Source organism: Urocitellus parryii, chromosome 9 (genome assembly GCF_045843805.1).
Source record: "Urocitellus parryii isolate mUroPar1 chromosome 9, mUroPar1.hap1, whole genome shotgun sequence".
Classification (NCBI taxonomy): domain Eukaryota; kingdom Metazoa; phylum Chordata; class Mammalia; order Rodentia; family Sciuridae; genus Urocitellus; species Urocitellus parryii.
In genome coordinates this window covers 5,669,707-5,695,739 of record NC_135539.1, presented here as the reverse complement: position 1 = coordinate 5,695,739, position 26,033 = coordinate 5,669,707, and the positions used below count along the sequence as shown (strand labels likewise).

Sequence of the window (26,033 nt, the reverse complement as noted above, 5' to 3'; positions counted from 1 at the left end):
GCTAAAAAAAACTTCTCTAATACAGTCCCTTAATGAAACAAGCTATGTCATTGGGTCCCTAGAGATTACAACCCAGGAAGCAGCTGTGCAATTGGGCCCAAGTCTCCCCTGGGGGGCACATCAGAGACCCAAGGAGCCTCCCATAACATTCAGCTCAATTTCTTGAGATCCAAGACCAGTGCCAGGTCTTTCCCTCTTTCCCTGGCTTCCCTAGTTTTTTTCTACAGCCCCTGTTGGTAGCTGGAGCAGGAGGTGTAAGAAGGCACTGAGGACCCTTGTGTGGGTTGAGTCCTGGGAAAATGAGTTTGAGCCCATTCCAGGACACGAGGTACCATACTGTATGTGCTACTGCCAACACAACAGCTCCAGCCCCAGATAGGCCTGGACACTGATGTCAGAGCATATGAATAGCGGGCCCCCAGCTCAGCCCCAGAAACCACAGAAGGCCCAAGCCAGTCCTGGGCCAGTCCCACCCATCCAGGCTAAGCATGGCACAAACCAGTCCTATTCCTCTCTGGATGCCCCCTCTGCCATCAGCCCTTCGTTGGGAGCTGGGCTTTCAGCTTCTCCCACCAGCCCCACAGACAGCTGTTGCCCTGGACTCAGTTCCTCTCTTCTTTCCACCACTAACCAAACACCCTGATTTTGTTTCCTCAGCTCCTCACTCATTCCAAAGCACTTTCCATAGACTCAGAGTGTTGCAGAGTTGCCAAGGGCCTGGTGAGTACAACTGGAAAAAAGGAAGCCCTGGCCAGAGAGCTTTAAAGGCTTGCTGGAGGACAGGGTCAAGCTGGGATTCAGCCTGCTTCCAAAGCCTAGAGTTCTTTCTGCTCCCCAGGTGGCTCACAAACCATGTCCCTTGAAGTGCTAGGCTCCTACAGAAGTGCCTGAGAAGAGAGGGGAGATGAAACAGGTGAGGGTTATCACCCCCTCAGTACTTCCTGGATCTGTCTGCTCCACTGTTAGGAAGGGGAGAGAAGAGGGAGATTGACAATCAGGGCTCTTTTCCTCTCTCTATAAATAAGTTCCTCTTATCTCTTCTTTACCAACTTCTCCAACATCCCCCAAAAGCCTCCCTCACAGTATCTTTTCACTTTGTCCATCCATAGATGCAAGGCTCTGAGTTAAATCCTATATTGCCCTCACTAGAACTTCATGTTTTCTATTCTTATTCTTTGATATCCTCCTTCCAGCTCTCTAAGGCAGAAAAAGGAAGGAGTATCAACCTCTCTTTAAATGAAGGAGCAGACACAGGACAGGCTCAACAAGCCAAGCCAGCAGAGCTCTGCCTGGGAACCAAACTCCACACAGATAACTGAAACACCTGCAGAATTTTCAAGCACACACCCTGGTCTCTGCAGTTGAGTCAGAGCATAGTTGTGAGTTCTGCAAGGTAATTCCAAAGAACACCAACATCTGAGACTCCTCTAAGACTTCCCTTAGCACTAAGGGGGCCATTTTGAATTTGAAAGTGGAGATCAGAAGATTATAGCTGAGAACCCAAGACCATTTGTTTTCTTGGCCTGTTTTGAGCTCACTTCAATGCAAATTCCATTCCAGCCTGCCTGAGTCTCCTTAGCAGATATTTCTAACAAAGACTGCAGAGGTATTCTTTCACATGACTTCTTATCCACTCAAACAGAAACTCTAGAGTTCAAAGTCACACATAAATACACCCTTTGAACATCACTCATACTCAATTATGTAAACAAGTCTTTAATAATAAAATCCCAGGGAAAAATTCATTCTATGCCTGGATCTGGCTGTCTCAGGTGGTCAGAACCCCTAATTTTGGAGCACAGAGGAGTCACAAGTCATCCTCTGCTGCCCTCAACCCATGTAATGGCTTCTCATAGGCTGTGACTCCAGAGTGGCTGAGAACATGTCAGCACACAGAGACACGCAGCTGAGGTAGCTTCCTTCTCTAGTCTTATCTCTGAACACTCCTGGCAAGGCCGGCCTCTTCTGCTGTCTCATTCTTTCTCCACCTTATCCCACAGAGTCAATTGTTCACCACTCAGGGCCCCTTGTTCTTCCACTTCTTAGATGAAGCCTTCATCAGATAACTTACCAAAAAGCCAACACCTTAGCACAGGAAAGACTGAGACCCTAACTGCTCATTCTTTTGGCCTTTACCTCTTCCCCAGACAAAGGTGACTAGGGTGCAATGAAAGAGGCAGCCATTCTTGGAAGGTTTATTTGGATTCCTGGCCAAGTTCCTAAAGTCAAGTATAATCCCACTGGGACAGCTTGTCCCTGGCTGGACTCTAGCCCCAAAATGATTCACACAGGGGACAGGACAAAGGCAGCAATCAGAGAGAAACTTGAGATTTGGAGTCAAAAGGGACCATCTCACACATCAACTGGTTGGATTTTACAAAAGTCTCAAGCTCTGGGAAGTGCTTGTCCCAGGGCTGAAGGGCTTGCTTGCTCACTAGCAACAGCTGCTTCTAGAACCCAGCTCCCTACCATCTCTAAGTCTCAGGAGCTGTCCCAGCTTGGGCCACATTCCAACCACCACCTCTACTCAGCCAATAGAAGGGGTCACATTTGCCCTGGGGCAGCAACTTGTTAGCCTTCCCACTTATTCCTTCTTTTAAAAATGATTGTTAGCTAGGGGTGGTGGTGCACACCTGTAACCCCAGTGACTCAGAAGGCTGAGGCAGGAGAAATGTGAGTTCAAGGTCAATTTCAGCAACTTAATGAGACCCTGTCTCAAAACAAAAAATAAAAAGGGCTGGGGATGTAGATCAGTGGTAGAGTACCCCTGCGTTCAATCCCCAATACCAAAAAATAAAATAAATAATAAATAATAGGGCTGGGGATACAGCTCAGTTGAGAGTGCTTGCCTATGCATAAGGCACTGGGTTCAATTCCCAACACCACTCCCAAAAAATAAATAAATAATAAAAATGATGGTTAAAGATTTCAACATAATTATCTTTAACTTTCAAGTATGGAGAATTGACAGAATAACTACTTTCCATCCTATCCCCAATTCCTGAGAATTCTTGGTTTGAGAAATACATAGAGAAATTACTAGAAATCCCATGACCTGTGTGTATGTGTGTGTGTGGGGGGGGGGGGGTTAATCCATGCTTGTCTTTAATGCCTGGAGGCATTCATGAGTGTAAATGCTCATTCTTTTTGTTGTTGTTTTTGTTAATGGTCCTGGGGATTAAACCCAGAAGTACCTAACCACTAAGCCACATCCTCAGACCTTTTTAAATTTTTAATTTGGAGACAGAGTCTTACTAAGTTACTTAGGGCCTCCTTAAATTGCTGAGGCTGGCTTTGAACTTGAGGTCCTCTGGTTTCAGCCTCCCCGTCCACTGGGATTACAGGCATGTGCTACCATGCCCAGCCTCATTCATTTTTGAAGAGCAAATACCAGAAGCAAAACATTAAGTCATACCTGCTCAGTGTAAGCTGATTGTTAAAAGGGATACTCAGTTGAGCATCTAGTTTTTCCAAGATCAGCTCACTGGGCAATAATTTCCTCCCTTTGGAGGAAGGAAGAAGCTATGTAGGGTGGATTCTGAGACAGACTGAGGCAGGTGGCTGGCCTCCTGCTACCTCCCCACCTCCAGCTCAAAGAAACTGAATCTGCCTGGGATCTGTGGGGAGAGATGTGAGAGGGCTGATGGTTTAATTTTGAGGCGCCAGGCAAGGAGAAACCTGCTGAAGCCAGAAGAGTACAGCTCCCTCTAAGATGCCTTGAGTTAAAGTCAGAGTCATCTGGGCTGTGCAGGTAAAGGAGCAATGAAACCAGACCCACTTCATTCCCAGCCCATTGGGCTGGAGGAAGTCTGCTGGACTCTCCAGCTTGGGAAGTACATCTGAAATGTCTTAGATTGGGAGGACCACACCTTAGGGCTTTCCTTTGCCAGGCCTCATGGCTGAGGGGTCAAGAGACTCACCTCTCTGAATGCACTTGGAAGTCAGGAGGCTCTGGCCCTTGCTGTTTTACCAGCCTGCTGTGTGACCTTGGCTGCTCATTAATGTATCAAATTTCATTCACCCACAAAATGCAGATAATGATACCTGCTTTGGCAACACCCTTGGGAGTTTTTTAAACATCTAGTGATGTTCACGAGCATTTAATGTGTTTCCGGTGTCACCATTATTTCCTAGAAGGGGAAAGATTCCTGGCCAAATCCCAAGTTCACTGAGTGGCCAAACAGAACCACTGTTGAACAGCAGCCAAGCTAGCTCACCCTCACTCTGCTCCTTTTGACCCTTTGGGCCTGAGGGTCTGGTCAGGGGACCAGAGGATGTCTTTCTTGGTAGAGCTCCTTCTCCTCTGCCATCAAATGCAGCAGTTCAGGTTGGGGCCACAGGTGACTTGGGAACTGTGCTGCTCTCTTCTGAGACTTCCGTTGGTCTGGGGATAGGAAAAGGCCTGAGCTGCCACACTCCCAGGGCCAAGAGCTCATCCTAATGAGCCCAAAGATAAGTCCTATGGTCACTGCCTCTGTCAGTCCTGAATCACCCAGAAACATCCATGACTAGAGGGAACTTCCCACTTCCCTCTCCCCACATTCCAGGTTCTTACATGAAGACACTGAAGTGAGATGCTCCTGAACTTCATCCCCAACACAAATGCACACTCAAGGGGACATTTAGACCCATGGCCAAGGCTTCTGTCTGAGAATGGAAGAAAGCCCTTCCAAAGGCTGAGAACAAGTAAGTGCCCTTCAAGATGTTCTAAAATAGCAACACAATTGGAGAGAGGACACTAGAGATACCTGTACAGGCACTGTCATCTTCATAGTAAGGAACAAAACAGTAAGCCCTTGAGCACACAGTGAGGCTCAGAGACAGGGCCAGCAGCTCCAGCTCTGCCTGAAGGATGCTTTGCTCAGGCTGCTCAAGTGAAATCAGAGCTCATGTTTTCAGGGCTTTGAAGCCATGAACACAGGCCTGCATGGCTGTACATGACCCCTCTCCTCCACCACCACCTGCAGCTCTTGCTGGTTGGAAGACCACGTGAAAGGAAGCACCACAACCAGGATGCCTGGCAAACAGTGCCCAGCAAGGCCACTGCCCGCTCTGGCAGTGAGGTGTCTATAGTAGCTTTTGCCCCCAACTGCCACAGAGACAGGAGAAACTGCCCATTCTCAGAATGGGTAAAGGAGGAAAGTCAAGTTAAGGGCAGAGGCTCGGTCAGTAAGAATACAGATGTTCTGCCTTGGGCTCCCTGGCCCACAGACCCTTCTGGAAGAGTTACTGTTCAAACACCAAGAGGCCAGATTTTCCATTTTCTTTCCCAGAGAGTCCCACCACAACCACAACAGATGAGTTCCACCCCTGGGTCCTAACATGCATGGTCCCAAATCTCATGTTATTCTTTATCCTTATGATTATTTTTATATTAGAGACTTCTAAAACTGGAAGGTAATTTAGAAATTAACTAGCCCAACACTCTATTTCACAGATGAGGAAACAAGGTCCGGGAAGGAAAATAATATGTCAGAAGTCACCCAGTGAGTAGGGGCAGAGCCAGGCCTAAACCCCAGGTCTCTAGACTCCTCACCACAGTCTGCACACCCAGGCTCCCAAATAAGCACTTCCTTTCCTCCCTGGTATTTATAATATTAAAGTGGTCACATTTCACCCATTCAGGGGACCTGGTATTCCTGGACTTGTTCGTTCACTCCTGTTTGTTTCTCCAAAGGATGGCCACTTGAGGAGGACCATGCCAGAGGTATCCAGAGTGGATTTGAAGTCCAGCTAGTTCCCTAAGCACAGCTCTGTCTGGAGATTTTAGGAAGGATTTGAGTGAGATTTGACCCTTGCCATAAGGTATGTGGTATTCCTGTTGTCACCAGAAGAATGCAGGGAATGGTCTCATTAGGGTCATCACCAGGAAACAAAGGATATCGGTTCAGCGAAAGCCATGTGGCATCAGTTCTTACCTGAATTCACAAAAGCAGAAGCCACAGAATTGGGACCAGAAGACCCCTCCAGAGTCTGGTCACCCGAGGAAGGACCCCACCCATGGTGCTCTGCAAACAGTACAAACTCTCAAAGCCTCACACCAAATCTTCCCGTTTCCCTGTATTCTTGCTCCTAGAACCTGGAATACCACTGGCAAAGATATCCAGCATGCTCAGGCCACTTAAAGGGGGAACCATTCCAGAAATCTCATGCCTGCCCTGGAAGCAGCCTTACTAGAGCCTCCAGTTTATATGCCCAAGCAGCCTGGTCACCTGAACCTCAACACGTGAGGACACACTTTCCTGGGTGAGCCATGGCTCACCCAGGCCCTTCAGGCCAGGCCTCTGAGGTCTTCTATAAAGTTCCCTCTGTGGACATCCTCCTTCTCAGGAGACATAATTATAAGCAGGCAAGTCTGAGAGCAGTCCCCTTCTCTGGTGTAGTATTACCAAGAGCCTGGGCTCTTATATCCCATCTCATTTATTCAAGTACCAAAGCCATATGAAGTTCTTGCCACTGGAGAGCCCTGGGCTATTACATATTTTTCCTTTGGCAACCCCATAGCCATGCAGAAGGCCAAGGCAGGCCATCTTCTCCCTAGTTCCCATGGGGTTCCCCTGGAGAGAGAAGGTCAAAGCCAAGAACAGAGGTAATGCAAATGCACATTCCACACTCAGTGACCCAGGCTGACCCCTGCCCTACTGTGCCCTACCCCGGTTCCCCAACCCGTCAATGCCAAGTGCCACTTCTGAGCTCAGCAGGCCAGCCTGCTATAAGGGTCCCTGCAGTCCCCAGCTGGACAAGAGCCAAATGCCTGCACTGATGCCTGAACCTGATCTCATGTCAGTTTCCTAGGGCTGCCATAATGAAGTACCACAGAAGATTGAAATCCATTCTCTCACGGTTCTGGAGGCCAGAGTCTGAGTCACGGAGTCAGCAGGGCCATGTTCCCTCTGCATCCTGTAGGGAGGGCCCTTCCTGCCTCTAGCTCCTGGCATCTTCCAGCACCCCTGGCTTACAGCTACCTTCCTCTGTCTCTGCCTCCTTCTTCTTCCTTATCTGCTGTGTCTCTCCACTCCCCATAGGCAAACCACCATATTGGATGTAGAGCCCACCTTCTCCAACAGTTCTTTTGTGTGGGGGAGAGGTGGAATACTGGGGATTAAACCCACTGAACTCTACCACTGAACCATACCCCCAGCCCTTTTTTAAATTTTGAGACAGGGTCTCGCTAAGTTGCTTAGGGCTGCACTAAATTCTGAGGCTGGCCTTGAACTTGTGATCCTCCTGCCTCAATCCTCCTGCCTCAGCCTTCCTAGCTGCTAAGATTACAGGCCTGTGCCACCAAGCCTAGCAGGGTCTCATTCTTTTTTTTTCCCCTTTTTTAAATGTGGTGCTGGGGATCTAACCCAAGGCCTTGTGCATGCAAGGCAAGCACTCTGCCAACTGAACTATATCCCCAGCCACAATGACTCATTCTTAACTAACAACATCTCTAATGATCCTACTTCCAAATAAGGCCACATTTTAAGGTACTGGGATTAGAACTTCAATATGTCTTTTTAGGAGACAAAATCCAACCCATGAAAGGTACCCTGATAGCCTACCTGCCTGGAAGGGCCTCCTGCCTCCCAGCCTTACCTGTTCACACCTGCCCAGCCTTATGCTCCCAGCCCCCACCCTGCCACTCTTCACAGCGCCTCTGGTTGTTACCACTTGAGGCCACACAGATCGCCTTCTCTGGCCTCAACTCTCTAAGTCCATGACTTTGAACATTGAGCAAAGTGACAAGGCACAAACTGACTTCTGCGGTCGTGACCTTGGGGTAAGGAGGCTGTACATGCCTGTCCTATCTTCCCTTCCAGGTACACATCTCCAGGACAAGGGCTATGCCAAATCCCCACAGGTCATGAGAAAGTAGTGAGCATAGAGATTCACACCATTTGTGCCTGCACCATTGTTCTCTCAGGGTGGGTTTCTATCCAAACACCCAAGTGTGAACTCCACTGGCACCCCCTGCTCCTGCCTGGGCCTGGGATAATTCTGGCTCCCACTTCTGAGCTCAACTTTGAAGCTTATCCTCTGTGAGGCCGCCCAGTGACCCCTCAGTACTGAGTTAGTTGTGTCTGCTCTAGGTTCCCATAGCACCTGTCACCCTATGTGATGGCCTCTATCCCCAGGGGTATTATAGGTGTTCAGTTGGGGCTTGGAAGTTATCCCTGAAGTATAAGAGCCTACTGGATATACCTGACAAAAAGGAGCTTCCTCTCTCAGTAAGCATTTTTCCAGGTGACTCTCCTCTGATTAGTCAACTTGTCCTCTCTGTCCAGCTGCCCAGACACATTCTTTCTTGACCAGGGCAGGAATCCTCCTGCCTCACTGTGTTTGATGTGCCTTCTGCTAAGCACACTCTCCCCAGACAACCAGCCGGCACACTCCCTCCCCTTCTAAGCCTTTGCTCTGATTCTGTCTTCTCCGTAAGGCCTTCCCAGCCACCCCATTAAGATTGTTTCCCCATCAGCCTTCCCCAATTCCCTTCCTTAGTTTATGTTTCTCAATCACATTTACCACCTTCTAATAAACTATATAATTTACTTACTTGGTTTCTTATCTGTCAGGGATGTTGTATCCCCATCACCTAGAACAGCCATTTGGATGGCTGGATGGATGAATAGATAGATGAATGGATGAATGGATGGAAAAAGGGTAGATGAATGGATAAATAGATGGATGATAGCAAAATGAAAAATCTTTCCTCAAGTCAGTGGCAAAGAGTTCCAGAAAACAGGAGAGGACCAGTATTCAAAACTGTGTCCTTGGGCCAAGTCACTGAATCCCTCCAAGCCCAGTTCTCAGAAAGGGCTGGGGATGTAGCCCAGTGTTAGAGCACTTGCCTAGCATGTGTGAAGCCCTGGGCTTAATTCCCAGTGCAAGCAAAGTACAAGGAAGGAACAGAGAGGGGGAGGGAAAGAAAGAGCCAAGAAGAACAAATGAATGAACCTCAGAGAGAGCTGCTGTCCCAGCTATCACCTGTGATAACCAAAATGGAACCGCTGAACTCAGCTCCACCCTCACAGACTTTAGGATCTGAATGGAGGAGATGAGCAGGCAGGAAGAGAGATCCAACCACAAGGGCAAAGTCTCAGTGCCTGAGTGGGGGGCAGATCCCTGGGGCTCTGAGTAGCTGCTCACATTTTGGGTGGTCCACTGCAGGAGCCCAGCCAGACATGTGAAGTAACCAGCGGCTATGTTTAGGAAGGTGGGAGAGAGCCAGACAGAGGAAAGCCCAGAACAACAGGTTAAGGAGGGCCCCTTGACACTGGCCCCCATGATCATTGGTGAATATTTCTGAAAAGGCTTGAAGACCCTGAGCTGGAAAGAGGTGGAGGCCAGTCCCCTCATCCCATTTCCCCTAGAACCAGATGAGCCATAACAATCTGCTTTCAGAGCTGCTCACACACTCAGACTCCAGTTTAGGGACCCTGTTATCCACAGTAAGAAGATTCTGTTACTCTGCCCTTCCAGTGAGGGACCTCTGCTACTAGCAGAAAGGCACTGTAAGAATGGGAACCTCAGGGGCTGGGGTTGTGGCTCAGTGGTAGAGCACTTGCATAGCATGTGTGAAGTACTGGGTTCGATTCTCAGCACCATATATAAATCAATAAAATAAAGGTTCACTGACAACTAAGAAAATAGTTTTTAAAAAAAGAATGGGGGGGCTGGGGATGTGGCTCAAGCGGTAGCGTGCTTGCCTGGCATGCGGGCGGCCCGGGTTCGATCCTCAGCACCACATACAAACAAAGATGTTGTGTCCACCGAAAACTAAAAAATAAATATTAAAATTCTTTAAAAAAAAAAAAAAAAAAAAAAAAAAAAAAAAAAAAAAGAATGGGAACCCCAGCTGGGCACAGTAACACATCCCCATAATCCCAGCTACTTGCAAGTCTGAGGTAGGAGGATCTCAAGTTTGAGGCTAACCTGGGCAACCTAGCAAAATCCTGTCTCAATTAAGAGCTGGGATTGTGGCTTAGTGGTAGAGCACTTGCCCAGCACATGTGAAGCACTGGGTTTGATCCTCAGCACCACATAAAATAAATAAATAAATAAAGGCATGATGTTCATCTACAACTAAAGAAATTTTTTAAATTAAATTTTAAAATAATAAAATTAAAAGGTCTGGGGATGCAGAACAGTTGTAAAGTGCCCCCGGGTTCAATCCCCACTGAAAAGAGATCGGGGCACAGCAGGCAGGGGGCAGGGGAGAAAGCTGGGTCTTCTTGGTCCTTGTTCTCTGCATCACACTCCCATCCAGGAATCAGCCTTCCCTCCCTCAGTATCTGCCCCCTCTAACCTGCTCTGCAGCTGAGGCACCCAGCAGGCACCCTCCTCCCCAGGACTACTGTAGCCAGAGAGGCTGCTTCAGGAATCCTCTGCCCCCGTCAGCTGTCCATACATTCATTCAACACTTGCTGTGGGTGTGTCAGAAGAGTTAGTTCCAAATTAGCCACTGGAGCCACCATGGGGCTGTAAGACCAGGGAGCACAAGGGAACAGGTGCCAACTCTGCCCAGCAGAAGACTGTCTCCTAGGAGAAAGACAAGACTAAACATTCAAAGCCAGCAACTGTTAGACAACTGGGTCCCAGGGTAAGGAACTACAGTATGCTGAATGGTATCTTCCCAGTATTCCTGTCCACCAAGAGCATGAGAATTTGACCTTACATGGAGATAGGGTCTTTGTAGATGTGATTAATTAAGACGAGATCATAGTGTATTAGGGTGGGTCTTAAATCCAAAGTCCTCAATGTTCTTACATGATGAGGGGAGAACACAGGCAGGGAGAGGCAGAGACTGGAGCAAAGAGTCTAGAAGCCCAGGAACACCAAGGATTGCTGACAGCAACCAGATGCTGGAAGAAGCAAGAAGGATCCTCCCTAAAGCCTTCAAAGTGAGTGCAGCCTTGCCAACACCTTGATTCTGGACTTCTGGCCTCTAGAATTGTGAGAGAATAGATTTCTGTTGGTTGGTTAGTTTGGTTTTGGTTTTGGTGCTTGAACCAAAAGACACATCATCACTGAACTACATCCCCAACCCTTTTTATTTATTTCTTTTTTAAAATTTTGAGACGGGTCTCACTAGGTTGCTGAGGCTGGCCTCAAACTTGCAATCCTCCTGCCTTGGCCTCCCAAAAAGCTGGGATTACAAGCATGTAACACTGAACCTGGCTAGATTTTTGTTGTGTTAAAGTCAACAAATTTGTGTCAACTTATTAAAGTAGCCACAAGAAATAATATAAGAACCAACATCTAAGCCTGTCCCTATGGAATCTCCCCCACATGCTCTCACATTAAGATGGTGTTTGTTGGCTCTAAAGTCCCCAGACCCTGCCCCTACCACCTGGTATCCACATGCTCTGAAACTCAGCTCAAGCTGTCCCCAACGACAAAGCCTCTCCAACAACTGCTCCCCCTTCTCTGGACTCTCAAGCTGCTTATTTTTAGCCCTTGATTCCACCTGCCTTATATGGTTTTCTATTCATCTCATGAGCATGGACTATCCCTCCTCCTGGGTTATAAGCTCTTTGAGGACAGAGAATCCCAAAGATATTAATGGTCCTGAACAGGAGCAGAAATGTTGATGGATTCCCCTGGTTGTTCATCTCTCATGATATTTGATGAAACTGGCAGCAACTGTCAAGCTGCAGCATATGTTCAACAGTAAGACTTACTATGTCACTAAGGTCAAAACCCTTTTAACCCTAAACAATATCTGATATCAAAGAAGATTTTCTTCTTTTAGTCACATAACAGCTCCATGCCATAAACAGGGCAAGTATTATTATCCCTATTTTACTAGCAAAGAAACAGGTGCAGAGAATCTTAAGGAACTCGGTGGTTATTTTATGACAAAACTAGTGCTTGCTCTGTCCTCAAGTACAGGTGTCCCACCAGTTCAGAAAGGAAACCCAGAAAGGAAGACAGGAGAAAGAGATGAGATTGCCACCAGACTTGTGATACAGTCACTGCTGTCCCCAAGCTCATTCTCCTGATCTTTGCCTGTCCAAGGTGAGTGCTCAATCTCCTTGGATACATGGTAGAAAAATAAGTCATCTTCCACCTGATTCTTGGAATAAAGGTGAGCGGAAATGCAGGGAAAACTGAGTAACCAACAAATCAGCTAAGGCTTCTCGTGGACATGGATGCAGGTGTGTAGGGCATGTGGTGCCAGGACCTAAACTCAGTGTAAATCAGATGTGCGTTGGAAACATGTTTTCCAAAGAAAGCCATTCCTTTACCTGTTGCCATCTAGGGAAAATTTATGCAAGGCGACTGGGCTGGCCTGGGTCCTAACCCAGTGGCCCTTGGAGGAGGACCAGGGATAGCAGTTTTGGCAGCAACCCATTGGTGGAGGGAGTGATGGGGCTCACAAACCCCAGGGTTCTCCCCTGGCTTGGTGCTGGGTCAAGCTTCCAGCACAACCCACTTCCTGTGAATCCAGAACTCCAGGCCAGATTTTGCCTGCACCTGCTTGAGCTCAGAGTTTTGCAGTCCCTGATCTAGTAGGATCCAAAAATATCTGTGAGGAACCCGGTGTGGGGGGACTAGCCAGAAGGGGAACCTACTGGAGTCTGCTGAGGGCCTAGGGAGACAGCTACTTGGAGAGGCATTCAAGGCCCTTCCCAGCTGGCCCCAACCCATCAGGGTGGCCTTGGCTCCCCTGAACATGAGCCTCACATTCTATCCTGAGTTGGTTGCATCCCATTCCTGCCAGTGCAATCCTTTGAGCTTCCCCACCTCCTGGCTTCCATCACCATCTTCAGATGTCGCTGCCTGCGCAAATCATCTGCTCATTCATTAGACATTGTTAAATGCCTTCACTGAGCCAAGCGCAGTGCTGGGTTCGCAATACAGTACAACACTCCCCATTATCTGCAGGGGGTATGCTCCAAGACCCCCAGTGGACACCTGAAACCACAGAGAATATAGAACCCTATACATGCTGTTTTTCCTACGCATACATACCTATGATAATGTTAATTTACAAATAAGACATATAAGAGATAAACATAACTAATAAAAATAGAACAATTATAACAATAGACCATAAGAAAAGTTATTATACTTAAAACTTATGAATTATTTATTTTTGGAATTTTCCATTTAATATTTTTGGAACATGGTTAATTACAGGTAACTAAAACTATGGAAAGCAAAACCACAAACAAGGGGGACCACTCTGTGAGTGAATTAAACAGAAACATAGCCCCTGTCCCCTCAGAATTGATAGTCCAACTTTCTCAGCCATCCTCTACACTCCAATCAAAGTGTAGGCTGCTGGGGGTGTTAGTTAGATTTTTTTTCAGTGCGAGTCATCTCCCCAAATAGAAGGTCAGCTCCTGGGAGCAGAGACACACAGCCTGTTCCTTCCTGCACCATGTGGCCTAGCCAGGACCTTGCAGGGCTGACAAAGGGCTGAGAGCTGGGCCTTATGGGAACCATGCATCTGCCTTTCCTTTCCCTCCTCTCCTGTCAGACACCCCACTCCTCTACCTCCCCCAAGTTCCTGGAGCATCCAAGTCAGTCCTTGCACCCTCATACTTCTTTCTGATCACATCCTGACCCTTACCTCATATCCAAGTCAATTCTGCTTCCCTGACCAAAGGGTGAGTTTTTCCCCAAGGACAGCCACATCTCCCATTCTCCAGGACTCTGTGCTGAGCCCCTTGGCACCTGAGGCCTGGCATACAATCCACACTTATTCTGAACTGAAGGAAAAAGGAAGGGTTCTCAAAGCTGTGTAGGACAAGGAACCTGGGGGAAGGAGGTGAGAGGGAGAAAGCCTCTTCCTATTTCTTAGCACCCTTGCAATGAACCAGGGGAGCCTACCCTGGCTGGGCAATGTTCCACCAGAATCCTCCTGACCCCAGATTTGGAACTAGATGCAGCATTAGTCACCCTGCTTTCCTGAATTCCCCACAGCACTCTCAGGAAACACAGGCTCCTGGGAAGGGGTCCACCAAGAAGGTCTCATGCTGCCCTCAGAAATAGGTCATTAGGCACACCAGCCCCAGGGCAGCCCAAGTGGCTTTCCTTCCACACCACCTGGGGAGGAACTGGAGGGCTAGGGAGAGGAGGTACTATAAGGCCCTGGGCTAGGAGATGTGAATGGTTGGGTTCCTAGTAGCTCAGGCACTCTAATTCTGATTAAATGAAATTCTGACTTAATTTTATTACTTAACTTAATTATATTCTGATTATTAATTACATAATTACATCCACTTCTGATTTAATTCTGGAACTTCAATTCTGATACTGCCACCCAACTCTGTAACTAGGCAACTCAGCAATAGCTGCTCCAAGGGTGCCTTGGACCTTGTCTGTGAGTAAAACCACCTTCAGGCTGGAGAGGAAAGAGGATGAAACAAGACGGGACAGGACTCCCCAAGTCTGATTTGATGACACACACCTGTAATCCCAGCAGCTCAGGATGCTGAGGCAAGAGGATCTCAAATTCAAGGCCAGCCTCAGCAACTTAGTGAGGCCCTAAGCAATGTAGTAAAACCCTGTCTCAAAAGAAAAAATAAATAAGTAAAAAGGGCTGCAGTCAGGCACAGTAGCACATGCCTGTAATCCCAGTGGCTCAGGAGGCTGAAGCAGGAGGATCTCAAATTCAAAGCCAGCTTCAGCAATTTAGCACGGCCCTAAGCAACTCAGTGAGACCCTGTCTCTAAATAAAATACAAAAAAAAAAAAAAAAAAAAAGGGATGGGGATGTGGTTCAGTGGTTAAGGGCTACTGAGTTCAATCCCCAGTACCAAAAAAAAAAAAAAAAAAAGGTGGTGGTGGGGGGCAGCTGGAGGTATAGTTCATTGATAAAGTGCCTCTGGGTTCAACCCTATTATCTTTTTTTTTTTTTTTTGAGAGAGAGAGAGAGAGAGAATTTTTAACATTTATTTTTTAGTTTTTCGGCGGACACAATATATTTATTTTGTATGTGGTGCTGAGGATCGAACCCAGGCTGCACGCATGCCAGGTGAGCGCGCTACCGCTTGAGCCACATCCCCAGCCCCAACCCCTAGTATCTTAAAACAAACAAACAAAAACTCTACATCATGACAGCACAGCCTGACATAGACTAGAAAGAAGTAACTCTCCAGAAGCTCAGCTAAATCCAATTTGTTCCATTTGCTGAATTGTTCAGACCATTGCTTCCTGCTCAGCACACTAGGGTGGGAGAAGGAGACGGGAAACACTAGGCAAACCCAATTGCTGGGCAGATTACACAGCTGGGCTGGCCATGGCTCCAGTTCTCTGGGCACTCACACTCACTCAGGAACAGGTGGAGGAAGCCCCACTCCACAGCTTGGCCCCTTTGTACTCAGGCTTACCTATTGCTTCTATGATGTGATGTAGGAACTGGGTAAAACCTTGCTCACCAAAGCAATGGGCAAGTCCACCTTAAAGATGCACTCCTGGAGCTAAGGTCTTCTGGATCTTCTAAAACAACATCTGAGAGAGCATAGTGCAAGCTGTTGAGCCACTGGCCCTCCACCAGAGTGAGCCAAGCCGTTCTCATCTATACATCTTGCTAGTAGGAGGGAGGATGGGGCAGGTGCCAGTGTTGAGGAGGGAAGGGAGCCACCCAAAGGAAATACACAGATCACACAGAGTGGATACAAAGTCTGAAGGCTGGCTGCTCAAGTTCCAATGCTTGCCTGAAAAGATAGATGAGAGCAGGGCCAGGGGCTCTGAGGAGCCAGGATTTCCTGAAAATCACAAGCCCCCCCCCATCGACGTGCTCCTCTCACTTACCTGCCTCATCAGGAGGGCTGAACCCGTGTTCCATCCCACAAGAAAGAACAAGGACAAGGTCAACCTCTGGGTAATTCAGGCAGTGCCTCCCACATCAGTTTCCACTTAAAAATCACCATGGAGTCAAAATACTGTGCTTCACCCATTGTAGACCCACAGACATTAGTTGAACACATATCTTAGGCGACAGAGCCTGGAAGCTAGTTTTGCCCTCCACTCTAAGGTGTCAGCCAAAGGGGGCAGACCCCTGAGCATTCAGGGATTGAGACACTGACCCATGGCATTGCCTTCAGCCTTCTCCTTCAGGTATCACCTGGTTCCTCCCAGCAGTGGATAACAGGAACTGGGCTCAGCCTCAACATCATAAACTTGGGGCAAGAGGTCTCCCTTTCTACCTCACAAGATTCTTAAGAAGATTAGACTCATTCCTCCCTCCGTAGCCTTCCATGCCCTCTGGAGAAATCCCCAGTGTAGACCAGGATCCACACCCGTGTTCCCTAGTTTGGCTTGCTGGCTGTCATGGGGCTGCAGAGCCTATCTCTAACGTATGCTGCCCACCTGAGGTCTCCCCAGTGCTTCTCCCCAGAGCCATGATATGTTCCCCATTAGACCTTCCTCGACCTTTCCTACCCTCCTCAAGTGTTCCGAGCCTTCAGTCACCTGGCTCCCATCTCTTCTTCATTTCCTTCCATCTTTCTCTACAGAATCCTTTCCTATAGGCCCATTAGCACTTCTCTAGTGTTGAAAAATTTCTCTACCTCTGCAGAGTGTTACTTGTCTTTATCCCACTCAACTGAGTTTTTTTTTTTTTTTTTTGAGAGAGAGAGAGAGAGAGAGAGAGAGAGAGAGAGAGAGAGAAGTTTTTTAATATTTATTTTTTTCGGCAGACACAACATCTTTGTTTGTATGTGGGGCTGAGGATCGAACCCAGGCCACACGCATGCCAGGCGAGCGCGCTACCGCTTGAGCCACATCCCTAGCCCCTCAACTGAATTTTTAAGTCTTTTTTTGTGGGGAGCGGGATATCAAGGATTGAACCCAAGGTCACTTAACCACTCAGCCACATTCCCAGGACCCTCCTTTTTTTAGTTGTAGATGGACACAATACTTTTTTTAAATTTATTTTTATATGGTGCTAAGGATCAAACCCAGTGCCTCACATGTGCTAGACAAGGGCTTTACTGAGCCACAACTGAGCCACAACCCCAGCCCTCCCAGCCTATTTTATTTTTTATTTCATTTCATTTCATTTTTGAAACAAGGTATCCCTAAGTTGCTCAGAGCCTTGCTAAGTTGCTGAGGCTGGCTTTGAACTTGTAATCCTCCTGTTTCAGTCTCCCAAGCTGCTGGGATCAGAGTCTTGTGCCACCATGTTCAGCCCTTGATGTCTGCCTCCACGTCCTCACTAATTGCTCTTAAACCCCTTATAATATGTCAGTGACCTCAGGTTGTCGAAAGCAACACCATCTCTTCCTCGACATCTCTGTGACATTTAATCCTGTGGAACACCCCTTCCTCTAGGAGACATCCTTTTCCTAGCTGCCAAGCCACTGTCTCTTCTTGGATCCCCTCCCATCTTTCTAAAATCCATTTATTATCCTCTTCCTCTTCCTACTCCTTAAGTTCAGTTTCTTCCAGGACTAGTCTTCAAATCTCATTCTTTCACTGCAACAGCTTCCTCCGTTTCTGCCTCACTCTCATCTTTACCCAAATGAATCTCATGTCCAGATTCCCAGGTCTGACTTTCCTCCTAGGATCCAGGCCCATCTTTCTAACCACTCTGAAATATCCCCATACAGGCATCCCACCAGCACCTGATGTTCAAAATAACCCAAAATAAACTTTTAGAATCTGTTCTCTCTTACACTCCATGGTGTCTTCTTCTGGCAAGATTGTTCTCCAGTAACCTACATAAGCCTGTCAGGACTCCTTTCCCTGCCCTGGCTCATCAGGTTGGGAAGTTCATCTGATTCCACCCCCGTTCTCTGTTGAGGCTCCCCCTTCTCCCTGTTCCCAGCCTTGCCCAAGTCCACACCACCACCCTGCTTAAATTCCTGGCATGTCTGACCAATCAGTTTCTTCTCATCCTCTCTGAGACATTTAATCCTGCTCCTTCCACCAACAACTGTGTATTTTACCAGAGCCCTCCATGGTTACCCACTGTCCACAGAATAAAACTGCCCTTCTCGGCCTACCAGTCAAGGCCTTGCACTTCCGCCCCAACCCCACCTTCCAAATAAATTTCCTGCTGCCTCACTCCCATCTGCCCACCCTCATCCAAGACAGAACAATGGTACATTTAGGTCCCCATTCTTCTGATTCCATGAGTTGCCTCATCCGATTCCCTTTACATGGATTTCCCTTCCTGATGTTTCCCTATGTCCTTATCCTACTTTCTTCAAGGCCCAGTTTCATCTTTACTTTCTGACCTGCTTAGCCCAAGATAACCTGTCCCCTTCCTTCAGCCCACCTCACTTTTCCAGTAGGAGTCCCTACTGAACTGTAAGCCCACCAAAAACAGAATACCTATCTGCATTCCTCTAGTCCCATATATGAAAACAACAGCAACCCAATAAATGTGGGATGAGTCCCTAAAATGATGAAATGCAACGAGGTGTTTGAAGGAAGGGCTTTGCATATCTAAGCAACATTTACCTGCAAGGGCTGTGCCATGGGAGATCTGGATTTGTTTCTGGAGTAGGAATGTGCCCAGGAGAGAAAGGTAAGCCTGGGTACTCCATCCCAGTGTCCCACAGCAGTGGACCCCACCCGGTCCCACTCCTCCATTCATGATGGATGTTCCATACAGGATGCACAACATCTAGCCTTGTCCTTGTTCCTTAAGCCAGAAGCAGAGGCAGCCATCTTCCTTCTTTGTCCACACAGGTCAGGCTCCCTCCCAGTCCACACACCAGAGTGAGTACCAAATGGCCAATAGTATGCAACCGGACCTATCTGGACTTCAGAAGGGAATAAGGGGGCAAAAGCATTGGCCAAGGCACAAAGAGACCTGAATCTCAGCTCTAGCCTGTCATGGATTTTCTGTATGATCTTCACTGTAACACTAAGATATGGGACAAAATCATCATTTCTTAAACTTCCATTACATGGGTCACCAAGCAAGATGTCACTCTTTTGTAGGGGGATGCATCCATAAGTATATCCTGGTCTACCACTCCAGACTCTGTGTGGAAAATGGGGAACTAGATTATGGTTTTAGGGAGCTGAAAGGGCTTCTGGGGTCTGCTCTCTCCCCAAGACCCTGAGCTTCTCCCTTCTTTCAGCAGCCTCCCCATGGTGGATGGTGGAGTGCCCTGTTGAGGTGACAGGAATGAAAACTCCTCCTGGAAATATCTCAGTTCGGGGAGGGCTCCTAACATTCATACTGTACCCTTGTCTCTTTAGGAGGGACACTTTAGTCCTAGGACTAAAAATGGATACCCTCAGCATGCACAAATTCCTTGCTATTGGGATGCAGGGTGAGGCCAGAGCAGTTTGATGGTCTACAAACCAGGGCTGGGTGTGAAGGAGGATGAAGGATAAATGGACACAGAACCCCCATGTCACAGATCTCCGTATCAAGCAACAGGAGGGACAACAGGAAGCACAAGCATACTCAATGAGCCTTCACCAATAAATATTAATGGCTTAAATCCAAAGAAATGCTTTCTGGGCACCACCTACCTCACCCCACTCCCATGGAATCAGAGGAACAAAAGCATCACTCTCTTGATCTCTTGGGAAATCTCCCTCAGGTGACCTTATCCACCCCAGTTTCATACCCACCCACAGGACAGGTTTGTCAAAGAGACAGACAGAGGACAGAAGCAAATCCTGGTGGGTGAGATCAACACTGCTGGACATGCCTCTGTCACTGACTCAAACAAATCTGTCATTTCTCTGACCTTCCTTACCGTCTCTGGATAATGAGATCATCAAGCTATCTCTAGGGTCTTTTCCCCCTGTCCTTGAGCAGACCTGTTCCATGACCCAGACCATAGGGGAACCCAGATAGTTACAAGGATTAGGGAAGCAGGTTGAGGGTGGAAACCAGGATGGTGTCTGGTGACAGGGCCTTGCTACTTCATCTGAGTCCTGGCACAGGTGGAAGAGAGAGGGATGCTTGGTCTCCTGGTAGGTGATAGGGGCTACAGAGCCAACCACCCTAGTCCAGAGCGACACAGGGACAGCATAAGTAGAAAAGAAGGCAGCACTGCATAGTTCCTACCCTTTGAAATGGGCAAGAAGGGGCTTCTATTGCCATCCAGATGAGAGCTGAGAGAAATGGGAGGGAAATACACAGTGAGGGAATGAGAAGAGTTCAGGGACAAAGACAGGACTTTTGGCCAGGATAGCACAATTCTTGGGAAAATCAACCACAAGGAAAGATTTGTCATTATGGAGGCCTGGGGAACCACCTGGTGGCTTGGATGCTCCCATAGGCCCAGGAGAAAGCCACCTTTTGACTAAGCAATCTACAGCTGAGGCAGAGTGGTGATAAGGTGAGCAAGAACAAGGAGGAAGGGGTGCTTCCACACTGGGAGACGTGCCAGAGGAAGAGCACAGCACAGGGCCCAGAAAGGAAACAGCACAGAGATCCTTCCCACAAAGCATTTGCTTATTCCCTGAAGCAAGAGCCCCCAGCATGGCCTATGGAACATCACAGATGCCCAGTTCCCTCAGTGGGAGGAAAGATGAAGGATGTCCGTAAAAGGCTAGTAATTCCTATGGCCCTGCTATGTGGAGGCCTAGAGGTGGCAGCTGGGGCTGGGCCTCAGAGGAGGGGCTGCAAAGGGGAGGGGGTGGCAGTGGCTTGGGGCTCAGGATCCAATTACATAGCTGTTTCCATACTTAGCCACCTGACAGCCGCTTGGAATACTCACCACTCTAGCCACTGCAGCCCCACAGAGCCCAAATTAACTCAAGGGCAGACAAGGGCAGGGCCCAGCAGCGTGTGCTAGGGCCGGAGCCCCCTGCGGAACCCCTAATCCCCAGAAGAATAGCTTTTGCTGCTCTTGATCTCTGCTCTTTGCTGGGATGATGCCCCTGCAGCCCCCTGTTCTCAGGAGACAGAACCTCAAAGACTTATAGAGACAGGAACCCCGGGTCCCCACAGTCCCATGTGCAGACATGGGTTAAAGGCTGAGCCTGGATACAGTGGGAGTCCTAGATTCCTAGGGGGATCCCACAGCCTCTCCCCAAAGCATCCCCAAGGGGAAGCTAGCCCCTGGAGTCTTAGGAATGAGAGGTGACAAAATGATTGGTGTCCCCTCTATAGCCTATAAATAACCTCCATGCTGCAACCCAAGCCACCGGCTCTGCCTCACAAAGTGCTGAGATGTCAAAGGAAAGCCGAGCATGCAGAGCTGAGCCCCTTCCTGATGAAAGCCCCTGCCCCTCACAGAGGATCTCATGCAAAATGGGTCCCCCTCCTCACTGGACTCTGCATCTAATTCTGTTTCCAGCCCAAATCCTAAATCTATATCAAACCCTATTAAAAAACTCCAAATTTATCCCAGTTTGCAAAATGATCCCCAACTTTGCCCACAGTGTCCACCTCTGTCTTCAGTCATGCAAACCCGGGCTCTAGCCAGAGCCAAGACATTTGCCCTCTCTCCCACCCAGTGGGAGGGTAACCCAAATGACCTCCAGCTCCAATCTGTTATTTTGTCCATCTTGGAATCTCCTCCAGACTTGATTTGTGGAGGTCTTCTCTCCCAGGTTCGGCCATCAGGCTCCTCTCTCCGACCCTGGCCTAGCTCTCAGGCTCATCTGCCTCTCTTACTTCCTCTGTCCTCCCCCAAGCCATCCTATCCCCCAGTTCACTTTAGCACCTTGCTTCCTCCACAGCCCAGACCCCAAGGAGAAGGGTAATGACAGTGACACCAGGAAGGAGGAAAGCTTTGCCACTCCAGGGAACAGAAAACCTCAGGGAAGCATCTGGGGTACAGCGGGGTCCACTTGTGTAGGGGGGCGTACCTGATTGTCCTGAGAGCAGGAGCGAGGCCAGGAAGCAGCAGAGCAGGAGCAGCGCCCTCATGGTGACTGCCAAGAGAGCCCAGCTGCTCCTCGCCTCTATTTATATGGTGGGTATGGGAGGCAGCAGCATGCAAGGGCGGGGCGGGGGTGGGGGGCGGGTCACACAGTCACTAGGGCAACTGGGCAGACGTGATGAGGAAGAAGTCCAGACCCCAACAAACTGCTGCAGTTATGGTCCCAGCCTCCAGGCCCTGGAAGGCAGGGTCAGGGACTGCATTTTTTTCCCCTACCCACAGCAGCCCTGGGATCGTATGAGATGTAATGAGGGAGACAAAGTGGGGTATCCCTTGGGCTTAGGTCCAGGAGTTGGAAGGCCCCAGGACTTGCTCTAATTTGATGTAAGGTCTGGGGCAGGTCAAGGCCCTGATCATGCCTCCAATTGAAGAAGCTGTAGGGCAAACTAAGAGATTCTATTTGATAGCCACTGATCGCATTCAAGGGAATGTCCAGTTAAGGAAAGCCTGTGACATCTGACCTTTGAGGTCCACGGCTGGCTGAGGTTGTGATGTAAGTCAGAAGTAAAGAGAGAGATCCATCTCCAATGGGCAGGGGCTCCAGAATGTTACGTCACCTCTGCAAAGTGTCATTTGATGCAGTCTTCTTAAGGGCACATGATGGTCCAGAAAGCCAGCTGTATGAAGCCCTAGGACAACAGACACTGGCCTGTCCGGCTGAAGGGGACAGTGTCACCATGAGGGGAGGCTGCAGAGTCAGCCTGGAGGAAAGGAACTAAAACCTAGGTATGTCAGGCACTAGAACTTTATTTAGGTATAATCAATACACAACACACAATTCACCTTGATAAATTCTGACATGTGTTTAATTGTGAAGTGATTAATACAATCAAGATAAGGAACAGATTCCTCACTTCACAGTCCCTCCTGAACCCTTCCCAGGCAACCATTGATCTGCTTGTTATCTATATATGTTGGTTTGCATTTCCTAAGTATTGCTATAAATGGAATCCTACTATGTCCTTTTTTGCTGCTCCTTTCACTTGTCATAATTTTTGAGGTTTATTCATGCTGTATTAATCATTTGTTCTATTACTGACTAGTCTTTCATTATATGGTCAACACAATTTGTTATTCATGCACCTGAGGACAAACGTGGGGTTATTTCCAAGGTTGGAATATTACAAATAAAGCTGCCAAAGGATCGGGTTGTAACTAGTGGTAGAGCACTTACCTAGCATGTGCGACGACCCAGGTTCAACCATCAGTACTACAAATAAGTAGAAAAATAAAATATACCCATGAACATTTGTATACTATCAATTTACAGATATATGCTTTCCTTTCTCTTGGATAAATGCCTTTAAGTGGAATGGCTAAATCATGAGAGTTCCTAGGCACCCGCTCTACCACTGAACTACAACCCCAGCCCCTCTCACTGTAGTTTTAATTTGCATTTTCCTATGACTAATGACATTGTTTTTTTTTAATTTTTTTTAGTTGTATATGAACTCAATGCCTTTGTTTTTGTTTTTATGTGGTGCTAGGATGGAATCCAGTGCCTCACACTTTCGAGGCAAGTGCTCTACCACTGAGCTAAAACTCCAGCCCGAACATTGTATTTTCATGTGTGTATTTGCCATCTACTTCTTCAGTGTTTTTGATGAAGCACCTCTGCATTCAGTTATTACAGAATATTGTTTTATTTGGTTTTGAGAGTAATTTATACATGCTGGATACAAGTCCTTTATCAGACATGATTTACAATATTTTCCCCTACTCTCAATTGTCTTTCCATTTGCTTAAGTGAATTTATATATTTATGAATATATTGTGGTAGAAATCTAACTCAGGGCTTCACACTTGCTAGGCAAGTGCTCTACCACTAAGCCACATTCCCAGCCCTTAAAAGTCATCCAAAGAGAAGTTCACCGAACATGGTAGTGCACGCTTATAATCTGATGTAGGAGGATCCAAGTTTGAGACCAGTCTGGGCAATTAAGCAAGATACTGTCTTAAAATAAAAATTTCAAAAAGGTGGGGATATAGCTAAGTGGCATAGAATCCCTGGGTTCAATCCTCAGAACTACAACAAAGCAAAACAAAAATTGACCATATATGTGAGTCTACTTTTGGACCATATCCTGTTGCATTATCTATGTGTCTATTCTTTCACTAAAATGTTGTCTTCATGACCACGACTTCCCACTAAGTCTAGAAATCAAGTACTGCGGATCCTCCAACTTTGCTCTTTTTCAGAGTTCTAGACAGACAAAATTCTAGTTCTCCTGCATTTCTATATGAATTTTACAATCAGCCTGTCAATCATTTTAAACAGCATTCTTGGATTTTAACCGAGATTATAATGAATCCAATAACATCAGTTTAAGTGACCAATTGTGAAGGTGGATTGCTTCCACTTGGTTAGGCCATGTGCCAGTTGTTTGCTAATGTGCCAATCTAGATGTTACTGTGAAGGTATTTTTAACATGTAAAGATCTTGAATAAAAGGGCCTGGGGTTGTGGCTCAGCGGTACAGCACTCACCTAGCACATGCCAGGCCCTGGGTTAGATCCTCAGCACCACATAAAAATAAATGAATAAATAAATGAATGAATAAAGGTATGTGTCCAACTACAACTGAAAAAAAAAAAAAAGATCTTGAATAAAGGAGATTACCCTCTATAACATGAGCAACCTCATACTGTTAGTCAAAGGCCTTAAGAGAAAAGACTGAAGGTCCCCAAGTGTGGGAGGCCAACCTTACGGGTGACTGAGTTACACTCCCCAGCTGGGTGCTGAGGCGCTCAGTCACAGAAATGGGTGTGTCTTGCTACAGCCCCATGGGTGAAGCTATGCTCACCTGTTCCTTTGTAATATAACCCCTTGCCCTGTTTAGGATAGAATCTTCCATGGAAGTGCCTTGTGTGTGTCCCCTCCTCTTACTGTGCCCTTGGGTGTGGCCTACCCAGGTGTCAGTCAACCTGCTGACAGTGGACATCATGAAGATAGACTCAGCCCCCTGAAACCTGACCCCTTGCCTCATTTGAATAACTTCTCCTCAATAAAAGGGGTCAGCGTGTGTTCTCTCTCTCTCTTTCTGCAGACCCTTAAGGTCAGAGGAGCCGTCACAGCAACCCCAAAGAAAAAGGTATTTGTGTCTCTTGTGTGGTTATTTCATGCAGCCCGGTTAGCCCAGTTTAACTAGAGTGACCCCTGAGCCTTTTAGTGGAGAGAACAGAAACCTGGCACCCAAGGGTGAAGGAATTTTACCTTGAGTGTGGTTTTAGATTCAAGACAACACCAAATCTCACTGGAATTCCGAGCCTGTCAGCATCCCTTGAAATTTTCAGACTTGCCAGCTTCCACGATCTTTCTAAGTACATGCCCTATTGGCTCTGCTTCTCTGGAAAACTCAAGCATATCAATATGAAATCTTCCAACCATGGACATGGCTGGGGGGAGGATCTCACAATAGGGGAGGAGGAAGAGTCAATCATGGGAAAGAAAAGGAACTAAAATGATCTCAGAGTAAGTGACACTAGTATGCAATTTTCAGTTAGTGCCTGTCAAAAGAGCTGACACTAATGAAAAGTAAATTCACAAATTTACTTTTGTCCTTAAAAAAAAAAAAGTAGCCGAGCACAGTGGTACACTGTAATCCCAGTGGCACCTGTAATCCCAGAGGCTCAGGAGGCTGAGGTGGGAGGATCATGAGTTCAAAGCCAGTCTCAGCAACTTAGTGAGTCCCTAAGCAACTCAGTGAGACCCTGTCTCAAAATTACATACAAAAAAGGGCTGGGGTGCTAGGGTGCTGGGTTGTGGCTCAGAGGCAGAGTGCTTACCTCACACATGTGAGGCCCTGGGTTCAATCCTTAGCACCATACAAAAATAAACAAAAAATATTAAAAACAAAAAGGGGGCTGGGGATGTTGCTCAGTGGTTAAGTATCCCTGAATTCAATTCCCAGTAGGGGGGGGGGGGTGTGTGTGTAAATGAAGCACCTCCTCTCTGCTAGGTGCTTTACATGTAATGGGGGGGGGCTGTGTAACACATCCTTAATTTCACATGAGATCAAGGGTCAGGGTCAGGGAGGTAAAATGACTGGTTCAGTATCACCAACAAAGAATAGAATTGTCTAGATTTGAACCAGCTCTAACTTACACACCTGTGGCTGCCATCTACCCACGTGAACACACTGGAGAAGACAGGAATTACCATGTCAAGGAAAGGAGGTTCAGGACTATGGGGAAGTGTGGGTAACATAGGAAAGGCTTAAGCTAAAGGGTCA

At 47.5% G+C, this 26,033-nt stretch overlaps 1 protein-coding gene across 3 annotated transcripts in view; it reads right to left on the bottom strand.

Annotated features, from left to right (window-relative positions):
* Positions 1-21,808, bottom strand: part of Srl (sarcalumenin) — a 38,899-nt gene extending 17,091 nt beyond the window's left edge. For 2 of the 3 annotated variants that reach the window (XM_026385400.2, XM_026385401.2), the window contains exon 1: positions 21,729-21,808. In XM_026385400.2, the coding sequence (XP_026241185.2) occupies positions 21,729-21,789 (61 nt within the window). In that variant the 5' untranslated portion in view covers positions 21,790-21,808. The remainder of the gene's footprint in view (positions 1-21,728) is intronic. The other variant, XM_026385402.2, reaches the window with a different exon arrangement.
* Between the last annotated feature and the right edge of the window lie 4,225 nt (positions 21,809-26,033).